The sequence below is a fragment of the Micromesistius poutassou genome (genome assembly GCF_964030765.1).
Source record: "Micromesistius poutassou genome assembly, chromosome: 5".
NCBI classification, from domain to species: Eukaryota; Metazoa; Chordata; class Actinopteri; order Gadiformes; family Gadidae; genus Micromesistius; species Micromesistius poutassou.
In genome coordinates, this window is record NC_140275.1 from 8,561,648 (window position 1) to 8,585,287 (window position 23,640).

The 23,640-nt window shown below is 51.0% G+C and overlaps 2 protein-coding genes across 2 annotated transcripts; both read left to right on the top strand.

Annotated features, from left to right (window-relative positions):
* Nucleotides 1-934: 934 nt before the first annotated feature.
* ier3 (immediate early response 3) lies at nt 935-1,999 on the top strand. The gene has a single exon (XM_084468022.1). It carries the CDS (start codon nt 985-987, stop codon nt 1,606-1,608), a length of 624 nt encoding a protein of 207 aa, XP_084324148.1. The 5' UTR covers nt 935-984; the 3' UTR covers nt 1,609-1,999.
* A 6,017-nt stretch (nt 2,000-8,016) lies between these two features.
* On the top strand, nt 8,017-23,338 carry ddr2l (discoidin domain receptor family, member 2, like). The gene is given in 20 exon segments (XM_084468528.1): nt 8,017-8,344; nt 11,421-11,523; nt 12,117-12,219; nt 12,443-12,518; nt 12,624-12,776; nt 13,386-13,533; nt 14,038-14,143; nt 14,656-14,845; nt 15,409-15,655; nt 16,307-16,390; nt 16,515-16,654; nt 16,769-16,843; nt 16,845-16,878; nt 17,961-18,083; nt 18,986-19,230; nt 20,491-20,579; nt 21,008-21,205; nt 22,025-22,259; nt 22,577-22,726; nt 23,189-23,338. Coding segments are annotated over 19 exon segments (2,592 nt in total). The 5' UTR covers nt 8,017-8,344; nt 11,421-11,462; the 3' UTR covers nt 23,324-23,338.
* Nucleotides 23,339-23,640: the final 302 nt, after the last annotated feature.

The window sequence follows — 23,640 nt, forward strand, 5'->3', positions numbered from 1 at the left end:
GGTTATGTGTGTGTGTGTGTGTGTGTGTAGTTTCGATGTGTGTGTGTGTGTGTGTGTGTGTGTGTAGTTTCGATGTGTGTGTGTGTGTGTGTATGTGTGTGTGTGTGGTTTCTATGTCTTTAGTTTATATGTGTGTGTGTGTGTGTGTGTGTGCGTAGTGTGTGTGTGTGTGGTTTCTATGTCTTTAGTTTATATGTGTGTGTGTGTGTGCGTAGTGTGTGTGTGTGGTTTCTATGTCTTTAGTTTATAGGTGCGTGTGTGTGTGTGTGTGTGCGTAGTGTGTGTGTGTGTGGTTTCTATGTCTTTAGTTTATATGTGTGTGTGTGTGTGTGTGTGTGTGTGTCTGTCCGTAGAGCTTCTTGAAATATTTTCCACTGGCTCAGTATTTCCCTTCAGACAGACCCTGTGTTTCACACACACACACACACACACACACACACACACGCACATGTGTGTAGCATGTCAGTGTTTCTGGGAGCCGTTGGCCAGACAGAGAGTCATGAGCTCTTTAATAATGTGTCACTTGGAGAAACGTCTCATACCTGACTTTCACTTATTCATTCATACCTGACAATCAATCAATCACCTGACATTCAATTATTCATACCTGACATTCTCTCATCGTACATACTGACTCATTCAAATATAATATAACAGTGCATTGTATTTATAAACGGTTATATATTTTAGATTGTTACTCCACCACAGCAGTTTCAGTATTGTATGCCTCCACAACTAACTAACTAACTAACTAGTAGTTCACTAGTTTTCCTGATGGGACAATGATGATAATACAAAACAACAGGCCAGGAACTTTAATACGTTCACTTTCCTGTTTCCTCGTTGAGAAACAGGGGCGTGACCAGCCGACGGGCGGGTCTAAACGCTGTCGGTTAGACGATATAAGTAAGGTCCGGGGCTGAACGGGCATTAAGTTACCAGCGACGCTCAAGAAGCGAGAAAGCGAATCACAGCAAATCAAAAATGTACTCGAGATCAGAAAGCCTGACTATGTCTGTCCGGACCTCCTGCCCGGAGACCTTCGCCTCTGTCCGGACCTCCTACCCGGAGACCTTCGCCTCTGTCCAGACATCCTACACGAAGACCGTCGCCTCTCAGCGGGCGACGCGCAGCACGCAGCCGGAGATCTTCACCTTCGAGCGGATACCGACGCAGGCCACCGCCGTCCGCTCCTACGGTCCTCTCCGGTCCAAGAAGCGCTGTACCCGGGTCATGTACCCGGCCAAGGTCCGCATGCATCTCCCGCCCGTGGAGAGGAGCGCGGCGAAGCGGTGTCTGCTGGCCCTGGTGCTGGTGCTGCTCTGGCAGATCTACACCGAGGAGCCCAGCCCCGACACGCCGACCACCAGCACAGACCTCCAGGTCCTCCCGTTGCGGTCCGCGGAGGAGCAGGCCCTGCGGTTGGCTGAGGTCGACGGTCTCTCCAGCCTCCAGCTGCCCGCCGGGGAGGAGGGCAGCCCGACCTGGTTCAGCCTCCTGTCCAACGGCTCCGGGGCGGAGACGGAGTCCGCCAGGCCGTACGACCACAGCACCAGGAACGGCTACATGGTGGCCCTGCTGGTCTACCACAAGCTAACCGACAACTGAAGCGGTCCCGGGGCCGACAACCATACGAAGGACACGGTCACCCAGCCGGCCCGGAGCACAGCGCCCGGAGGCCCGCGACGAAGCCTGGGGCCCGGGACCCGCAGCCCGGAGACGTTTACAGGAGGTCTGAAGGAGGCATCGTGAAGTCAAGTCCACATGAGGACCCATGGAGACCCCGACGAGGACCTGAACCAGTGAACCTCAATACTTGAAGAGAACTGAAGAGAAACTTGAATTATGAACCGCACTAGGCGGGCAGTTTACTGCTCACTCTATTTATGGATTTATCAGATCACTTGTCCTTGAAACTGACTCGAATATCTGAAGTTATTTATTTATTAGTTATTTATTGTTATTTGCTATTTATGATGAATTAAAGAAAATGTCTCAAATGAAACAAGTGAATGCTTTCTGCCTCTTTCTGGGAGCCCATGGTGTAGAAGGTAGTTACTTACTACTTTATATGAGGTACTTACTAGTGTATATCATGTAGTTAGTACTTTAAAGAAGGTAGTTACTAGTGTATATCATGTAGTTAGTACTTTAAAGAAGGTAGTTACCTTCTTTACTAGTTACTAGTGTATATCCGTTACGTTTATCTTGTAGTTGTCAGAGCTAACGCAGCCAATGAAACGGGTGTAGTTAGTATGCAAGATACGAATACTAATTTTGTCTCTAACATAGCCTCATCAGGTGTAATTAACAGACTCGAAATATCTGATCTACATACTAATCATCATCTATTGATTGAAGTTAAATGAACATAGATGCAGGTCTAATTAACTTCATTGGGTGTAATAAACACGGCTCACTCCTCTGGTATCGGCGGAGTCATACAGACCTGACGTCATGACAGTAGCCTCGCTCAGGGGCTCGTCGTCACGTTAGGGTCTGTTTCGTCTTAAACTAAAACAATGATTCATACGTAATATTCAGAACGGCTGCAGACTGCTTCAACACACAGTGAGGCCAGTGTTATGAGCCAGGAGAACCATGGCTAAGGAAATAGCCACGTTTCTGTCTGTCTGTCTCAGACAGACCCTCACCTCTCTCTCTCTCTCTCTCTCTCTCTCTCTCTCCCTCTCTCTCTCTCTCTCTCTCTCTCTCTCAGAGAGAGGTGAAGGTGAGGGTGACAGGGTGAGGTGACAGGGTGAGGGTGAGAGGGAGGTGAGGGTGGGGGAGGACAGGGAACAGAGTGGTGAGCCAGGTCCCCCCAACAGCCTGTCAACAGTCTGTCAACAGCCTGTCAACAGCCTTTCAGCAGAACGGGTTCATCAGACCACAGCCTGCTGAGGACCTACTGGAGGCCAGGCTAGCTGGCCCTGAGGACCTAATAGAGACCAGGCTAGTTGGCCATGTGTCAGTGCCCCCCCCCCCCCCCCCCTCCAGGGGAGAGGGGCACTGGTATGTAAAGTAAATAAACACACACACGCACGCACGCACACACACACACACACACACACACACCCACTCTGGACTTTCCACGCTTCCTCCTCCAGCCCCCTGCTCCCTCCGGCCCCTCCCCCTCTGCATTCCTGCTGCTGAGTCAGAGCAGAGAACAGAGGGGGGGGGGGGGGGGGGGGGGGACACACCAGAGGGGGGGGACGGACACACCAGAGGTGGGGGGGGGGGGCGGACACCAGAGGGGGGGGCGCCAGAGGGGGGGGACACCAGAGGTGGTGGGGGGGGACACACCAGAGGGGGGAGGGGGGGGAGTACAGTAAGGTGACCAGATTTCTGAGACAAAATCCGGGGACATTTTGGGCTCAGCGGTGTAGAAACCTCCAAACGTGTAGTGTTTTCACCATACAGAACTAACACTGCCCTGTCCTCCCTGGCGGACAGGGTTGTCAAATCTTTCTTTCAGTCACAGTGAAATCCAGGGGAATTTCCGGGGTGTCGTCAACGAGCGTACAGCCCTCCAGGTCAGGGTCTGTTTCGTCTTAAACTAAAACAATGATTCATACGTAATATTCAGAACAGCTGCAGACTGCTTCAACACACAGTAGGGCCAGTGTTAAGAGCCAGGAGACACCATGGCTAAGGAAATAGCCACGTTTCTGTCTGTCTGTCTGTCTCTCTCTCTGAGAGAGACAGACGGACAGATGTTTCTGACAGACAGACAGAAACATCAAAGACAGTGATAACATCATTGTCTTTGATGTTATCACTCTCCTGAACTCCAGATCGCCTCTCTGAGTGCAGCCCTGCTGAGGCTCTGCTGAGTTTCTGTATGTATTTCCTGCATAGCAGAAATGCTTTGGAAATACTTTTCGGGGACACAACGGGGACTGTCCCCGGAAAGTATTTCCAAAGCATTTCTGCAATGCAGGCGATCTGGAGTTCAGCAGAGTGATAACATCAAAGACAACGTGAAGCACATTGTTCCTCACCTGGTGATTTACGTTGAAACCCACAGGTGACATTGATGGAAAAACTTCCAGGCGTCTCTTCAACTGTCGTTCTCACGGCCAAAGAGTGAAAGGAGTGTTGGTGACTCAAGGTTCAAGAACGTCTCTCCTGGTGGCAGAGTGCATTCCTGGGGGGGACACACCTGCCCTGTGTCTCCTCTATCTAGCTAACTCAATTCTAGACTAGCAAACAAGAGCAGTGTCTTGACAAGTTAACTAGGGAATGTAGCTCAATAGAATCTGGTATATACTACCTAACAAGAAAAGATAACGGGAGTCTGGTCTACCTTACTAGAGTGTAATATAGACTAGCTAACTAGAGTCTGGTTGACTAGGGTCGGGTCTAACTAACTTGATTCTGGTCTGGACTAGTTAACTAGAGTCTGGCAGTGTTGTGCAAGTTCAAAGTTCACATTAACTAGTTCAAAGTTCAGTTGATACAAAATAAATTGAATAAATTCACATAGTTCACCAATTCAGTTTTGAACTAGTTCATGTTCAGTTCATTAACAGTTTTTTTTAGAAACCGAAGAAAAACTGTTGGAGTGAGTATTCTGTGCTTATCTTTTAAAATGAATCATCTCCATTACCTGCTGCCCATCACTACAATCTCAGATTGTTGTGGATATTATTTGTACACCTGTTTCATTCATCACAACTAAGGCAGTAACTCTATTTAATAAACAAGTCATCTGGACCTAAGCATCAATTCAGAATGTCACAAAATCTGAACTAGTTCAAGTTCAAGTTCTTTAGTTAAAAATATGTTACGTTCAGTTCAAAGTTCATAGAAAAATGAACTTGTTCAATGAACTAGTTATTTTTGAACTACTTCATGCAGAACACTGGAGTCTGGTTAGTTTGAGACCTTCACCCGTGACAGCAGCCATGTCAAAAGGCTGCGGTGTGACTCCCTCCCGTCTCCTAGCGATACAGACTCAGCGACTCCCAGCAGCTGGTCCTGACGTCATGAAGAGGAGGGTGTTTACGGTGAGGGAACGTTTACGTCACCCTGAGTCACCGCCCAGTGTTTAGCCAGGGCCCCTCACTGGTCCCTGGGCCCTCGGCTGGGTTCTGAGCCCCGCTAGTTTAGCCAGCGAGCTCAGGGTGATTTATAACTGCAAGCTCTTCTACTATTTACAGCAAGGAAACCTTTAGCTTCTCTGTTTGGTTCAGGTCAGGGCGGTTCTGTTGAGAGAACTTTATTTATTTAGCTCATCCAGTCTGTGAACAGGATATGAACCTAGGTCCTTCTACGTCAGAGGCAGCAGAACAACAAGATACCCATAACAACTGACTAACCCACCATACGACATACACATAACAACTAACTAACCCACCATACGACATACACATAACAACTGACTAACCCACCATACGACATACACATAACAACTGACTAAGCCACCATACGGGTCAGAACAGGGAAACCATGGGCAGCAGTGACGGTAACGGTTAAATAAATACAGTGTTTAATAGCCTGATAGGAAGGAATGAAGGACTGGTATAGACCTGGTCTGGTCTGGTCTGGTCTGGTCTAGTGGGGGTCCGGTCTGGTCTGATCTGGTCCGCTCTGGTCTGGTTGGTTTCTGGTCTGGTCTGAGTCTGCTCTGGTCCAGTCATGTCTAGTCCAGTCTGGTCTGTACTGATCTGGTCTGGTGTAGAAGTCTAGGTGTCTTGTCTTGAGTATTATCTTGTGTTCTAGTTTCTTCTAGTCTGTCTCTAGTGTGATCTGCCCGAGTGGGTCAGTGGGTTGAGCGTACCAGTGAGGACTGAGCCTTACTGGTACGTACTGGTACGCTCTCTACCGTACCAGTGAGGACTGAGCCTTACTGATACGCTCTCTACCGTACCAGTGAGGACTGAGCCTTACTGGTACGTACTGGTACGCTCTCTACCGTACCAGTGAGGACTGAGCCTTACTGGTATGTACTGGTACGCTCTCTACCATACCAGTGAGGACTGAGCCTTACTGGTACACTCTCTACCGCAGGGGTGGGGAACCTTTTTGACATCAAGGGCCGTATCAATTTTTGTAACTTGTTTCGGGGGCCGCACTTTTTTTAGGCCTATAGAACATAACTCCCTCAACACATAACTTGCATGCTCAACGTTTTCTCTCTCTAAATTTGGTCTGGGGAAATCTGCTTGTTGGGCACTCAAACTTTGCTTAAGTGCGTTTATTTTGTCCTTGCGTTAAGTGTGTTTAACTGCCCCTGCAATTCACTTAGCCTATTCAAGATTCAAGAAGCTTTATTTACTAGCATGTTTAGTACTGTGATGACGTTCCAGGTTGGTCTTTTTCATTACAGCGAGCGATTCTCCACACACAAGGCAAACCGGCCTGCCCTTTACTTCAACAAAGCAGTAATCATCAGTCCATTTTTCTTGGAAAGCACAACATTCATTATCAACCTTTTGTTTCTTGGCGGATGCCATTCTAGTCGTCAATGGTTAGATTTAGAAATGACACTGCGACTTGTTTAGGCTACCCCATTGTGACCCTCAAAATTCCAAAGTAAACAAAAAGGAAATTAACCTTTTTCTCCTTAATTCATTTCGTTCAAAAGTTGTCACTTATGCTTGCATAACTATATCGTAGGTTGTTTTTTTTTTGCCCTTGCCTCCGCGGGCCGGAGGAAAGGCTTTGGCGGGCTGTACGTTCCCCTCCTCTACCGTATCAGTATCACAGGAAGGGCTCTGTCTCCACTTCCTGTTGAGGCCTGCAGCGCAGCAGGGGGTCAGAGGGGTTCTGAAGAATTCTGGAGCACGTGGAGCCGTTCCGCTCTGTCAGACCACACCCCGTCAGACACGCCACGCCTGTGTCGACACATTCAGGTGAAACGCATTCAGCCAGGGTTCATGACGGCACAGCAGGGAGACAAATACTGCACATTAGTAATGTGTTCATATGAGTAATGTGTTCATATCTGTCCCCCTACCTGCATATTAGTAATGTGCCCCTACCTGCATATTAGTAATGTGTTCATATTCGTAATGTGTTCATATCTGTCCCCCTACCTGCGTATTATTAATGTGTTCATATTCATAATGTGTTCATATCTGTCCCCCTACCTGCGTATTAGTAATGTGTTCATATCTGTCCCCCTACCTGCGTATTAGTAATGTGTTCATATCTGTCCTCCTACCTGCGTATTAGTAATGTGTTCATATCTGTCCTCCTACCTGCGTATTAGTAGGTTATATGGAAGGTAATTATTAGTTCATGTGAAAGGATGTGATCTTGTGTTCCTGAGCACCGGGTTGTATAACACAGCAGGAAGCAGCTCTCACGACACTGTGTCTGGTGTTGGGTGATGATGACATGAGTCTAGTTCAGAGGAAGGTAACAGAGATGAGTAATGACTCCATCTCCGACCAATGAGGTCAGCAGTTAAAGTGACTTCTAACTAGCCTTCTAACTGACTTCTAACTCTTCTAGCTAACATCTAACTGGTCTGTACTGGTTACCTGGTGGTGGTCTGTACTGGTTACCTGGTGGTGGTCTGTACTGGTTACCTGGTGGTGGTCTGTACTGGTTACCTGGTGGTGGTGGTGGTGGTCTGTACTAGTTACCTGGTGGTGGTCTGTACTGGTTACCTGGTGGTGGTGGTGGTCTGTACTGGTTACCTGGTGGTGGTGGTGGTGGTCTGTACTGGTTACCTGGTGGTGTTCTGTACTGGTTACCTCCTTGTGCCTGCCGCCCCCTGCTGACCGGTATCTGAACTGATCCCTGATCGGTAAGTCCCGCTGTGCTGCCCTCTAGTGCCCAAGGCGCGCGCACACACACACGCACAGACACACGCACGCACACACACACACACACACACACACACACACACACACACACACACACACACACACACACACACACACACACACACACACACACACACACACACACACACACACACACACACACACAGGCTCTATGATCTCCTGGGTCGGCAGACTGGCGGGTTTAGTCTCAGGGTGTCAAGACTCCTTATCATATCTTCCACTGGATCTCTCTCCAGACTGCCTGTCTCTCTCCAGACTGCCTGTCTCCCTCTCTCTGTGTTTGGGGCGGGAGTCTCAAGATCTCGTCCCCCCCGTCCCTTCCTATTCCTCCTTCTCTTCCTCCTCCTCTTCCTCCCTCCTCGGCGGAAGCGGGATATGATGTCAAATTACAGTGAAACTCTTTTTGTTTGAGCGGATCCTCCGATGCATTGTTGTATTTGCCGCAAAGACTTCGGCGTTCCGTGATCAGGATTTCTTCCTCCTCTCCCTCCTCTTCATCACCTCCCCCGGAGGTCGGCCGGTGGCGGGAGCAGCGCTGCTGCCAGGTAGGCTCCCCGTCGGGGATGTGGAGATGTTGATCTTCAAAGACCCTGGAACAAAAACCGCCTTCCCGTCGCTGCTTTTGTTTGCCGTCTTTGTTGAGAAGCGGGACGCAGCCGGAGATCTTCATCTTCAGCTGTGGAGGAAAGTTTCGGGTTGAGAGTTTCGGAAACTTTCCTAACGGGAGGAGGAGGGAAGTTTAGGAGTCGAGCGGAGATGGTTTGTGTTCAGTTTAAGATCGCATCCGGGGATGTTGGGCCACTCTGCTTATCCTAGCGTGGCCCCGTGAGGTTAGTCTGATCCACACAGCGGGTCCTACCACTTCTCCCTCAGACAGACAGTGTTCCCCGCCACCTCTCCTTAAGGAGGGAGCCTCGTAGCGGTCCTACCACTTCTCCTTAAGACAGGAGCCTTCCTTAAAGGGGAGGAAGTAGGTCCCTTAAGGTGTAGGAAGTAGGTCCCTTAAGGTGTAGGAAGTAGGTCCTTAAAGGTGTAAGTAGGTCCCTAAAGGTGTAGGAAGTAGGTCCCTAAAGGGGAGGAAGTAGGTCCCTAAAGGGGAGGAAGTAGGTCCTTAAAGGTGTAGGAAGTAGGTCCTTAAAGGTGTAAGTAGGTCCTTAAAGGGGAGGAAGTAGTTCCCTAAAGGGGAGGAAGTAGGTCCCTAAAGGGGAGGAAGTAGGTCCCTAAAGGTGAGGAAGTAGGTCCCTAAAAGTGTAGGAAATAGGTCCTTAAAGGTGTAAGTAGGTCCTTAAAGGTGTAAGTAGGTCCCTAAAGGGGAGGAAGTAGGTCCCTAAAGGTGAGGAAGTAGGTCCCTAAAGGTGTAGGAAGTAGGTCCCTAAAGGTGTAGGAAGTAGGTCCTTAAAAGTGTAGGAAGTAGGTCCCTAAAGGTGTAGGAAGTAGGTCCTTAAAGGTGTAAGTAGGTCCTTAAAGGTGTAGGAAGTAGGTCCTTAAAGAATATAAATATAGATGCACAAAATAAATAATAGTTTAAATATAAATTGTTGTGTAGTCCTACCTTCAGCAAATCCTGACCCCCAGTAGGGGGTCTCCTACCAGCACCCTAAATAAACCTGCTAAATGTCTGTTTTACTGTAGTTTACTACCAAGTACTGGAGGTGACTATAGTTGACTACTAAGTACTGTTTACTACCAAGTCCCTCAGCTAGACGCCTGGTCCATCACTAAGAGCCATCACAAGAGACTCACTGGTTCAGAGTTCACCTGGACCCCCAACCCGCCCCTCCTCCTCCCTTACTCTAATAAAACCCTCTTATTGTATGTTTGTTCGTCCTGTTCTATAAATATCCTTACTGTACCCACAGTGATATATTGTCATCTATATATTGTCACTCTTTTTTTCTGACAAATGTACTTATTGTAAGTCGCTTTGGATAAAAACCTGCAAAATGCCCTTAATATGAATGTGAATTCTGTAGGTTACTACCGAGTATAGCCAGGAACATTTGCGCTGTTTGACAGGTTGAATGGGTTTGCAAGATAATTATTTTCACTCTAGCGAGAGTTCAGCAGATAAAACGTACAAACTCCAATATGACAAAGACTTGTCATAATCTGGTAGTTGTAGTTCTAAGGAGAGTTGAGAAAATCTGTTTTATCGTAATATGACATTTTGACCCAAATTTTAACTGAAAGATGCTGAATGCAAGATTAAGCTCTATTCTCTATGAAGGGGTGAAAGCTCTATTCTCTATGAAGGGGTGAAAGCTCTATTCTCTATGAAGGGATGAAAGCTCTATTCTCTTTGAATGATGAAAGCTCTATTCTCAATGAAGGTGAGAGCTCTATTCTTCATGAAGCTCTATTCTCTATGTCGTGTCTGTTCTATGATGAAGGTGGATTGATACTTTGATTGATCCCCAAGGGGAAATTCAAGATCTCAACCGACCCATCAGGCGAGCAGAGCAGCATTAAGTGAGCCACTAGTTAGTTACCACTACTAGTTATCTTGAACTAGTTATCTTCCTCAGTCCCTCTGGTCGTCTCTATCGTAGGCTGGTCGGGAGTCACCATGCCGACCAAACCCAAACTGATTTTTCATCAAAGACGTGTTTTTTTTTATTGGTTTAAATGTTGTGTCTTTCCGTGTGAATCATGTTTCCTCTCAGCAGTCTGTGGTGTTCATGAACGACTGTTCCAGTGACCCTAACCATGACCCCTGACCCTTCACCTCAGGGGTCACATGACCTGTGTTTGGTTCTACCTGGTGTTTGTTGACATCCTGTCAGTTGGTCTGGCTGTGATCTCACTGAGAAAGACCGACCGGAGAGAGAGAGAGAGAGAGAGAGAGAGAGAGAGAGAGAGAGAGAGAGAGAGAGAGAGAGAGAGAGAGAGAGAGAGAGAGAGAGAGAGAGAGAGAGAGAGAGAGAGAGAGAGAGAGAGAGAGAGATCTAGGAGATAACCCCGCCCCTCTCTGGTCATTCTTCTCTCCCTCCTCTCTGTGTCATGTGACCAGAATGACTGAGAGCAAATGGAATGTGAGCAGCCAACAAATTACATAAACACACATTCAGACTCTCTCGGTCTCTCTCTCTCTCTCTCTCTCTCTCTCTCTCTCTCTCTCTCTCTCTGTCTGTCTGTCTGTCTGTCTGTCTGTCTGTCTGTCTGTCTGTCTGTCTGTCTGTCTGTCTGTCTGTCTGTCTGTCTGTCTGTCTGTCTGTCTCAATTCAATTCAATTCAATTCAAAAAAGCTTTATTGGCATGAGAAATATACATTTGCATTGCCAAAGCAGGTGAACAATAAAATAAAAAGGTATATAAAATATATATACATATCAGATTCTATTCTCTCTCTCTCTCTCTCTCTCTCTCTCTCTCTCTCTCTCTCTGTCTATCTCTCTCTGTCTATCTCTCTCTCTCTATCTCGTCGAGATGTGTGTGTGTTTACAGAGGTGTGTGTGTGTGTGTGTGTTACAGATATGTGTGTGTTACAGAGATATGTGTGTGTGTGTTACAGAGATGTGTGTGTGTGTGTGTGTGTTACAGAGATGTGTGTGTGTGTTACAGAGATGTGTGTGTGTGTGTGTGTGTGTGTTACAGAGATGTGTGTGTGTGTGTGTGTTACAGAGATGTAGTGTGTGTGTGCGTCGCTGTGATCGGCGGACCATCATGCACCTCTTCTTCCTGCTGATCCTTCAAGTCACCGCAACCTCCGCTCAGATAGACCCTGGTACACACACACACACACACACACACACACACACACACACACACACACACACACACACACACACACACACACACACACAGCACACACACACACACACACAGTACACACACACACGCACGCACGCACATGCACGCACGCACAGACAATTTTTGAATATGTGTATAATTACCAATTATACACATATTATATATATATATATTCACGGAGCCTGAGGTGAATAATTGTTTTAGTATACGACACGTGAACACTCCAAAAACAAACAAGATAACACTTTTTGCCGGGATGTATTTGTTTATATTAGCGTGACGAGACGACGGCCGTCACGTGATGACAACAACATCCCAGTTTGAGACCTCAGAGACAGCGAACCAATCAGATTGCTCCATCCTGAGACACAAGAATTCCATTGCCAGCGACTGCTTCCATAATCGTTGTGCATATGACAATAAACAATAAACAATAAACAATAAACAATCTGGAATCTTAGGAGGTTCACGTGTAGCATGTACTAACGTCAGTTATACTGATGTGTTTATGTAGCGTTAAACATTAGACGCATGCATCACCTGTGTGTGTGTGTGTGTGTGTTGCAGTACACTGCCGCTCTGCCCTGGGCATGCAAGATGGCCGTATCAAGGACCGTGACATCACAGCTTCCAGCCAATGGTACGAGACGACCGGCCCCAAGTACGCCAGGTCAGTATGCTGCTAGCTGCCCCCTAGCTGCCCCCCCTAGCTGCCCCCTAGCTGCTTCATCATGGTGGTGTGTGTGTGTGTGTGTGTGTGTGTGTGTGTGTGTGTGTGTGTGTGTGTGTGTGTGTGTGTGTGTGTGTGTGTGTGTGCGTGCGTGTGCGTGTGTGCGCGTGTGTCTGTGTGTGTGCGTGTGTGCGTGTGTGCGTGTGTGTGTGTGTGTGTGCAGGCTCAACAGGGAGGGGGGTGACGGGGCCTGGTGTCCTGAGGGTGAGCTGGAGCCGTCGGACAGCCAGTACCTCCAGGTGAGACTAACCAGAACCTTAAACCACTAACCGCTCACCACTAACTAGGACTAACTAAACCACTAACGCGCCCCCCGCCCCCCCCCCCCCCCCCCCCCCCCCCAGGTGGACCTGGGTCAGCTGACCTTCCTGACGGTGGTGGGCACCCAGGGCCGCTACGCGCGCAGCAGCGGGAAGGAGTTTGCGCGGGCGTACCGCCTGGCCTACAGCCGCGACGGCTCCCTGTGGAGGCCCTGGAGGAACCGCCAGGGCAACCCTGTGAGTCCCCCCGGGCCGCCGCCGCCGCCACGGCGACCGGCTGTCGTCGTTAGTCGAGGCTACGCATGAACCTTCTCAGAAGGCGCAATCTGATTGGTTCGCTGTCTCCGGGATATTGGGCGTCACGCTAATATAAACAAATAAATCCCGGCAAAAAGTGTTATCTTGTTTATTTTTGGAGCGTTCATGTGTCATGTGGACTAAAACAATTATTCAATAATTGTTAATTATTAACGCTTGTTATCAACAATGCTAGTTATACTAATCGTTGATTGTCATGAATCTTAGTTCTCATAAACACTAGTTATGGTGAACGTTTGTTTGTATGAATGTTAGCTTACTGTTACTACATACTACACTACACACTACACATTATACACACACTACACCACACAACACACACACTACACACACAATACACACACACTACACACACTATACACACACAATACACACACACACTATACACACACTACACACACACTATACATACACTACACACACACACTATACACACACTATAGGCTGGTTAGCAGTCCTAGGTCCTGACCTCTGACCTGTGACCTCTGACCTCTGACCGCTGACCTCTGACCTCTGACCTCTGAGCAGGTGGTGGAGGCCAACAGTGATGCGTACAACGCTGTCATCAAGGACCTCCACCCGCCCATCATCACGCAGTACGTCCGGATCATCCCGGTGACGGAGGTGTCCGCCCCCGTCTGCATGAGGGTGGAGCTCTACGGCTGCCCCTGGGAAGGTGGAGCGCACACACGCACACACACGTACACACACACGCACACATACACACGCACGCACACACTCACACGCACACACACACACACACGCACGCACACACGCACTCACACGCACGCACGCACACACGCACGCAAACGCACGCACGCACGCATACATACACACATACACGCACGCACACATACACACGCACACATACACACATACACGCATGCACACATACACGTAGACACTATGCACACACACAGACACGCACGCACAAACACACACTATGCACACGCACAAACACACACTATGCACACACACAGACACGCACGCACACACACAGACACTATACACACACACAGACACTATGTTCACACACAGACACGCACGCACAAACACAGACATGCACACACACAGACATGCACGCATACACGCAAGTATACACGCACGTATGCACGCACGTACACACAGACGTGCACCATGTATGTAGGTATATGTAGGTGTTGTGTGTGTTGTGCTGCAGACGGCCTGGTGTCCTACAGCAGCGCAGAGGGCCAGCTCATGATGCCTCCAGGCTACTCCATCGCCAGCCTCAACGACTCCATCTACGACGGGACCCACCACAGGAGGTCTGCCTCTCTCTGGACCCTAACCCCTAACCCCCTAACCCCTCACCTCCTAGCCCCTAACCCCTAACCCCCTAACCCCTCACCTCCTAACCCCTAACCCCCTAACCCCTCACCTCCTAACCCCTAACCCCTAACCCCCTAACCCCTCACCTCCTAGCCCCTAACCCCTAACCCCCTAACCCCCTCACCTCCTAGCCCCTAACCCTAACCCCCTAACCCCCTCACCTCCTACCCCTAACCCCCTAACCCCCTCACCTCCTAACCCCTCACCTCCTAACCCCTGACCCCTCACCTCCTAACCTCCTAACCCCCTCACCTCCTAACCCCTCACCTCCTAACCCCTGACCCCTCACCTCCTAACCTCCTAACCCCCTCACCTCCTAACCCCTCACCCCCTAACCCCTCACCTCCTAGCCCCTGACCCTAACTCTTCAAACCAAACCAGATGAACCAGCTGAGCTCGGCTTCACCAATTCCCGGTTCCTGGTGACTGACATGTGTCCGTCCAATAGGAGGCTGTCGGGGGGGCTGGGCCAGCTGACGGACGGCGTGATTGGCCAGGACGACTTCCTGCTGACGCGGCAGTACCAGGGCTGGCCGGGCTACGACTACCTGGGCTGGAGGAACGACTCGCTGAGCACCCTGGGCCACGTGGAGATGGAGTTCATGTTCCACCGGCAGAGGAACTTCACCTCCATGAAGGTCTCTCTCTCGCTCTCTCTCTCTCTCTCTCTGTCTCTCTCTCTCTCTCTCTCTCTCTCTCTCTCTGTCTCTGTGTCTCTGTCTCTCTCTGTCTCTGTCTCTGTCTCTCTCTGTCTCTGTCTCTCTCTCTCTCTCTCTCTCTCTCTCTCTCTCTCTCTCTCTCTCTCTCTCTCTCTCTGTCTCTGTGTCTCTGTCTCTCTCTGTCTCTGTCTCTGTCTCTCTCTCTCTCTCTCTCTCTCTCTCTCTCTCTCTCTCTCTCTCTCTCTGTCTCTGTCTCTGTCTGTCTCTCTCTCTGTCTCTCTCTCTCTCTCTCTCTCTCTCTCTCTCTCTCTCTCTCTCTCCAGCTCTATTGTAACTCCATTCTCTCTCTCTCTCTCTGTCTGTCTCTCTCTCTCTGTCTGTCTGTCTCTCTCTCTCTCTCTCTCTCCAGGTCTAATGTAACTCCATTCTCTCTCTCTCTCTCTCTCTCTCTCTCTCTCTCTCTCTCTCTCTCTCTCTCTCTCCCTCTCCAGGTCTAATGTAACTCCATTCTCTCTCTCTCTCTCTCTCTCTCGCCCCCCCAGGTCCACAGTAACAACATGTTTTCTCGCGGTGTGAAGATCTTCTCCTCGGTGTCCTGTTGGTTTAAGCCCCGCCCCCTGGGTGGCGGGGGGGCGGAGCCTGTGGTGTTCCACACCGTGCTGGACGACCGGAACCCGAGCGCGCGCTACGTCACCGTGCCGCTGGGCGGCCGCAGCGGCTCCGCCCTGCGCTGCCGCTTCGCCTTCGCCGACGTCTGGATGATGTTCAGCGAGGTCTGCTTCCTGTCCGGTGAGGCGCGCACTACTACACACTATACACACTATACACTACACACTACACTACACACTATACACACTACACTACACAACTACACACTACACACTATATACACTACACTACACACTATACACTACACTACACTACACAACTACACACTACACTACACACTACACACTACAGACTACTGATGTTCAGCGAGGTCTGCTTCCTGTCCGGTGAGGCGCGCTCTACTACACACTACTACACACTACTACACACTACTACACACTACAATACACACTACACACTACTACACACTACAATACACACTACACACTACTACACACTACACACACACACTATACTATAGAGGTCTGCTTCCTGTCCGGTGAGACGCACTCTACACTACACACTACTACACACTACAATACACACTATACACTACACTACACACTATACACACTACACACTACACACTACACTACACACTACGCTACACACTACACAACTACACACTACACTACACCAGGGGGTCACTACACACACACTACACACACACTACACACACTACACACTACACACATTACACACTACACACTACACACTACACACTGTACTACACACTACACAACACACTACACACTACACACTACACACTGTAATGCGCTGTTTGTCCCTCAGAGGACACTGTAGCACCCACTCCGCCGCTCCCGACGACCAGGCCCCTCCCACCTGACAGCACCACGGCAACCAGCCCAGCCACCGGTACGACCTTTGACCCCAGGAGGACTTCAGCTTCAGTAACCAGCGGCCAATAGCAGAGCTGGAAGTGGAACTAACGCTAACCCCCCCCCCCCCCCCCCCTCCTCTTCCCCCTCCGTCTCCATAGCAACCGGCCCCTCCACGGCGCCGCCGGCGGTCAGCACCACGCCCGTCCTGATTGGCTGCCTGGTGACCATCATCCTGCTGCTGGTGGTCATCATCTTCCTCATCCTCTGGTGTCAGTTCGCCTGCAAGGTCCTGGAGAAGGTAGGCCCCGCCCACACCCCCCCCCCGTCAGCCAATCAGGCGTGTTCTCCTGCTGACGGCGTCTCCTTGTGTCCTTGTGTCCTCGTCTCCTCGTCTCCTCGTCTCCTCCCCTAGGCTCCTCGCCGCATCCTGGAGGAGGAGCTGACCGTCCGGCTGTCGTCCTGCAGTGAGACCGTGGCTCTGCAGACCCCCCCCCGTGCCCCCCCGGGCCCCCCCCACCTCAGGTACTGTAGCCCCCCCCCCGCCCCCCCCGTGCCCCCCCGGGCCCCCCCCACCTCAGGTACTGTAACCCCGCCCCCCCCCCCCCGGGCCCCCCCCACCTCAGGTACTGTAGACCCCCCCTCCCCCCCCCTCCCCCCCCCGGGCCCCCCCCACCTCAGGTACTGTAGACCCCCCCTCCCCCCCCCGGGGCCCCCCACCTCAGGTACTGTAGCACATGTAACGCAGGACAGGATGTAGTAACACAGGACAGGATGTAGTAACACAGGACAGGATGTAGTAACACACAGGGGCCGTGTCCCAATTCAGGGGTTGCATCCTTCGAAGGACACGTCCTTCGAAGGATGCAGCCTTCGTAGACCGCGAAGGCTGCATCGAAGGCCGCACGAGCGTTGTGGAATGGGACGGTCTAGCCTACGGAGCATTTCCGGATTGCGTAACCAGCCGTTAACGTCCTTTACCTTGCGTGACCACGCGCCGCTCCTGTCTCCTAGCAACCCTGACAGCTGCCGTTCAAACCGGACAGCGGAGGAGAAATATGGAGCCAGAAATCATAATTGTATTGGTTATGTTTTATGTTTTATTGGAGGAGTGGGAGAAGATTCACCGCCGGGTGAAGAGGAAGAGAGGACGTTGGCTTAACGTTAATTAGTTTAACGTTATATGTCTAGCGTTAATGTCATTGAACTTTGACAATAAAGTTACCTATTTAAAATGGTCCCAACCTTACTTTTATATTTAAAAAAAAGTTTTGTCATTAAATATGTATTCGCTGCAGCTGCTGCTTCCGCTCTCTGCGCCATTTCTGAAAAAATATCCAACGCGCAATGAATGTTGGGATACGTTGGGCCGTGAAGGATGCATCCGATGCGTCCTTCAAATCCGGGAAACGAAGGCTGCATATCTCGGCCACATTCGAAGGACCCTTCGAAATGGGACAGCACTTGACGCGCCGCTGTGACGTATGCGGTCTTCAAATGCGTCCTTCGAAGGATGCAACCCCTGAATTGGGACACGGCCAGGATGTTGTAACACAGGACAGGATGTAGTAACACATGACAGGATGAAGTAACCCATCCCCCTGCAGGCGGCGCGGCGCCCGGCGCGGACCCCCACTACGAGAGGGTCTTCCTGCTGGACCCTCAGTACCAGAACCCGGCGGCGCTCAGGAACAAACTACCAGAGCTGTCCCAGAGCGCAGAGACCTCCGGTGGGTCCAGAACCTTCTAGAACTAGAACCTTCTAGACCTGTAGAACCTTCTAGAACTAGAACCTTCTAGACCTGTAGAACCTTCTAGAACTAGAACCTTCTAGAACTAGAACCTTCTAGACCTGTAGAACCTTCTAGACCTGTAGAGCCTTCTAGAACTAGAACCTTCTAGACCTGTAGCACCTTCTAGAACTAGAACCTTCTAGACCTGTGGAACCTTCTAGAACTAGAACCTTCTAGACCTGTGGAACCTTCTAGAACTAGAACCTTCTAGACCTGTAGAACCTTCTAGACCTGTAGAGCCTTCTAGAACTAGAACCTTCTAGACCTGTAGCACCTTCTAGAACTAGAACCTTCTAGACCTGTGGAACCTTCTAGAACTAGAACCTTCTAGACCTGTAGAGCCTTCTAGAACTAGAACCTTCTAGACCTGTAGCACCTTCTAGAACTAGAACCTTCTAGACCTGTGGAACCTTCTAGAACTAGAACCTTCTAGACCTGTAGAGCCTTCTAGACCTAGAACCTTCTAGACTTGTAGAACCTTCTAGACCTGTAGAGCCTTCTAGAACTAGAACCTTCTAGACCTGTGGAACCTTCTAGACCTGTAGAGCCTTCTAGAACTAGAACCTTCTAGACTTGTAGAACCTTCTAGACCTGTAGAGCCTTCTAGAACTAGAACCTTCTAGACTTGTAGAACCTTCTAGACCTGTAGAGCCTTCTAGAACTAGAACCTTCTAGACTTGTAGAACCTTCTAGACCTGTAGAACCTTCTAGAACTAGAACCTTCTAGACCTGTGGAACCTTCTAGACCTGTAGAGCCTTCTAGAACTAGAACCTTCTAGACCTGTAGAACCTTCTGGTGTTTATGTGTGTGTGTGTGACTGACCCCCCCCCCCCCCCAGGTTGCGGCGGGGGCTACGCCGAGCCTGACATCACCCAGTGCACGCCCCATCAGTGTTTCCATAGCAACGCGCCGCACTACGCGGAGACGGACGTGGTGAGCCTGCAGGGCGTGACGGGCAGCAACATGTACGCCGTCCCCGCCCTCACTGTGGACTCGCTCAGCCGCCAGGACATCTCCGCCGCCGAGGTGCCCCGGGAGCGCCTGGTGTTCAGGGAGAAGCTGGGGGAGGGCCAGTTTGGAGAGGTGAGGAGGTCTGGGTCTGTCAGATGGTCTCTCTAGAGGAGGTCTGTGTTAGATGGTCTCTCTAGAGGAGGTCTCTGTTAGATGGTCTCTCTAGAGGAGGTCTGTTAGATGGTCTCTCTAGAGGAGGTCTGTTAGATGGTCTCTCTAGAGGAGGTCTGTGTTAGATGGTCTCTCTAGAGGAGGTCTCTGTTAGATGGTCTCTCTAGAGGAGGTCTGTCAGATGGTCTCTCTAGAGGAGGTCTGTGTTAGATGGTCTCTCTAGAGGAGGTCTCTGTTAGATGGTCTCTCTAGAGGAGGTCTGTTAGATGGTCTCTCTAGAGGAGGTCTGTTAGATGGTCTCTCTAGAGGAGGTCTGTGTTAGATGGTCTCTCTAGAGGAGGTCTGTTAGATGGTCTCTCTAGAGGAGGTCTGTTAGATGGTCTCTCTAGAGGAGGTCTGTGTTAGATGGTCTCTCTAGAGGAGGTCTGTGTTAGGTGGTCTCTCTAGAGGAGGTCTGTGTTAGATGGTCTCTCTAGAGGAGGTCTGTGTTAGATGGTCTCTCTAGAGGAGGTCTGTTAGATGGTCTCTCTAGAGGAGGTCTGTGTTAGATGGTCTCTCTAGAGGAGGTCTGTTAGATGGTCTCTCTAGAGGAGGTCTGTGTTAGATGGTCTCTCTAGAGGAGGTCTGTGTTAGATGGTCTCTCTAGAGGAGGTCTGTTAGATGGTCTCTCTAGAGGAGGTCTGTGTCAGATGGTCTCTCTAGAGGAGGTCTGTGTTAGATGGTCTCTCTAGAGGAGGTCTGTTAGATGGTCTCTATAGAGGAGGTCTGTGTTAGATGGTCTCTCTAGAGGAGGTCTGTTAGATGGTCTCTCTAGAGGAGGTCTGGGTCTGTTAGATGGTCTCTCTAGAGGAGGTCTGTGTTAGATGGTCTCTCTAGAGGAGGTCTCTGTTAGATGGTCTCTCTAGAGGAGGTCTGTGTTAGGTGGTCTCTCTAGAGGAGGTCTGTGTTAGATGGTCTCTCTAGAGGAGGTCTGTGTTAGATGGTCTCTCTAGAGGAGGTCTCTGTTAGATTCTTCTAGATCATAGAGTCTGCTTCCTGTGTTCCGCCGATGCTCTGTGGGAAGAAGTCTACTTTTTACTAATATTAAATCCCTCTCCCCCTCCCTCCCTCCCCTCCCTCCCTCCCTCCTCCCCTCCCTCCCCTCCCCCCCCTCCCTCCCTCCTCCCCTCCCCCCCCCCTCCCCCCCCCCTCCCCCCCCCCCCCCCCCCCCCCCTCCTCCAGGTCCACCTGTGTGAGGGGGAGGGGCTGCCTGGAGGGGCGGTCCTGGTGGCTGTGAAGCAGCTGAGAGCTGATGCAACCAGCCAGGCCAGGTACCTGTCTGTCTGTGTGTCGGCCTGTCCGTCTGTCTGTCTGTCTGTCTGTCTGTCTGTCCACCTGTCCGTCTGTCTCTGTCTTCCTGTCTGTCTGTCTTCCTGTCTGTCTGTCTGTCCAGCTGTCTGTCTGTCTGTCTCTCTGTCTCTCTGTCTGTCTCCTGTCTGTCCAGCTGTCTGTCCACCTACATTTAAATAAATAAACAAATAAACTGCTAACTCCAGGCCAATGCTAGGATAACCAGCAGGCTAGCTGCTAACTTCAGGCTAACTTAACTTAGCCTTGTGCTAACTGCTAACTCCAAGCCAACTGTTGGATCCAGGCTACCTGCTGACGCTAGGCTAACTGCTAACTCCAGGCCAGCGGTTGGCTCCAGGCTACCTGCTGACGCTAGGCTAGCTGCTAACGCCGGGCTCTGCTGCGCTAGGAACGACTTCCTGAAGGAGATCAAGATCATGTCCCGGCTGAGCGACCCCAACATCATCCAGCTGCTGTGCGTGTGCGTGGCGTCCGACCCGCTGTGCATGGTGACAGAGTACATGGAGAACGGAGACCTCAACATGTTCCTGTCCCAGAGGGAGATCGAGAGCACGCTGACACACGCTAACAACATCCCCTCCGTCAGGTAAAGGGATCGGGCTAACACACGCTAACGACATCCCCTCCGTCAGGTAAAGGGATCAGGCTAACACACGCTAACAGCATACCCTCCGTCAGGTAAAGGGATCAGGCTGACACACGCTAACAACATCCCCTCCGTCAGGTAAAGGGATCAGGCTAACACACGCTAACAACATCCCCTCCGTCAGGTAAAGGGATCAGGCTAACACGCTAACAACATCCCCTCCGTCAGGTAAAAGGATCAGGCTAACACACGCTAACAACATCCCCTCCGTCAGGTAAAGGGATCACAGCGACACACTCTTATTGTATGTAGATACGACATGCTAGACATACACGTACAGTACATGTACTAACATGTACTGTACATGTAAACATGTACTGTACATACAGGCGGACACACGCTAACAGCCCTGTGCGTCCTGTGGTAGCGCTGCTCGATTGTGGAAAAAAATCATCAATAATCACGATTATTTTGGTCAATATTGAAATCTCGATTATTACGATTATTTTTGAAGTTTGAAAACATGACGCATTTATTCATAATTTTCCAAAAAAAAAACACTTTGTAAATGAGAAATGAGAACTTTAAATGAGAACTTTGTAAATGAGAAAATATACATAGAATGGTCAAATAGAAAATAAAGTCCAGATATGAATCCAGCTGTTCTGCAATTTCTATTAAAAAAATATATAATATATATATATATTTTTTAAATCGTTTCAACTCGATTCTATTAGTTTGGTGATGGTTTCACTCTGAATCGCCCAGTGATTAATCGCCCAGTGATTAATCGCCGGGCCCTGTCCTGTGTCCCTCCAGCCTGTCGGACCTGCTCCACATGTCGGTGCAGATCTCCTCGGGGATGCGCTATCTGGCCTCGCTGAACTTCGTGCACCGTGACCTGGCCTCCAGGAACTGCCTCCTGGACCGCCGCCTCACCATCAAGATCGCAGACTTCGGGATGAGCCGCAACCTGTACAGCAGCGACTACTACCGCATCCAGGGCCGCGCCGTGCTGCCCATCCGCTGGATGGCCTGGGAGAGCATCCTGCTGGTGGGTCCACTGGGAGGGGCACTGGGAGGGGCACTGGGAGAGCATCCTGCTGGTGGGTTCACTGGGAGGGGCACTGGCACGCACTGGGAGGCTCTATACTGGGACACACTGGGAGGCTTTATACTGGGACACACTGGGGCACTGGGAGGCTCTATACTGGGACACACTGGGGCACTGGGAGGCTCTATACTGGGACACACTGGGGCACTGGGAGGGGGCACTGGGAGGCTTTATACTGATGGGTCCACTGGGGCACTGGGAGGCTTTGTACTGGGACACACTAGGAGGCTTCATAGCTGCTGTACTTCCTGCTCCAGGGGAAGTTCACCACGGCCAGCGACGTGTGGGCGTTCGGCGTGACTCTGTGGGAGGTCTTCACGCTCTGCAAGGAGCAGCCCTACAGCCTGCTGTCTGACCAGCAGGTCATCCAGAACACCGGAGAGTTCTTCAGGAACCAGGGCAGACAGGTAACCAACCCGCCCTGGCGCCCTAACCAACCCGCCCTAACTAACCCGCTTTAACCGTAAGTAACCCGCCCTAACCCTAACTAACCCGCCCTAACCCTAACTAACCCACCCTAACCCTAACTAACCCGCCCTAACCCTAACTAACCGGCCCTAACCCTAACTAACCGGCCCTAACCCTAACTAACCCACCCTAACCCTAACTAACCTGCCCTAACCCTAACTAACCCACCCTAACCCTAACTAACCCGCCCTAACTGGCCCTAACCCTAAATAACCTGCCCTAACCCTAACTAACCCGCTCTAACCCTAACTAACCCTAACCCATGTCCCATCAATATGAACATGCATTTCTTCAGGTGTTTCTTCAGCCGCGCTGCATGCTAACGGCTAACGGCTAACGGATAGCGGCTAACGGCTAACAGCTAGCACGTCAGGTGACCTGTCCCCTCTGGCCCCGCCCAGGTCCTCCTCTACGCCCCGCCCCTCTGCCCCCCCTCCCTCTTCAAGCTGATGATGTGCTGCTGGGGCCGCGACGCCGACCAGAGGCCCAGCTTCGAGGGCCTGTACCAGGCCCTGAGACCCCACGCCCACCAGTGAACCCCCCCCAGTGACCCCCCCCCCCACAGTGACCCCCCCACAGTGACCCCTCCACAGTGACCCCCCCCCCCCCCCACCACCACCAGGCCCTGAGGCCCCACGCCCACCAGTGACCCCCCCCCCCCCCAGTGACCCCCCCCCCCACAGTGACCCCCCCCACCACCGACCCCCCCCCCCCCCACCAGGCCCTGAGGCCCCACGCCCACCAGTGAGACGGACCCCCCCCCCACGGAGACACCAGGGGGGAGACACTAGGGGGGAGGGAGGAGACACCAGGGGGGAGGGGGAGACATAGGGGGAAGAGAGGGGGGGAGACA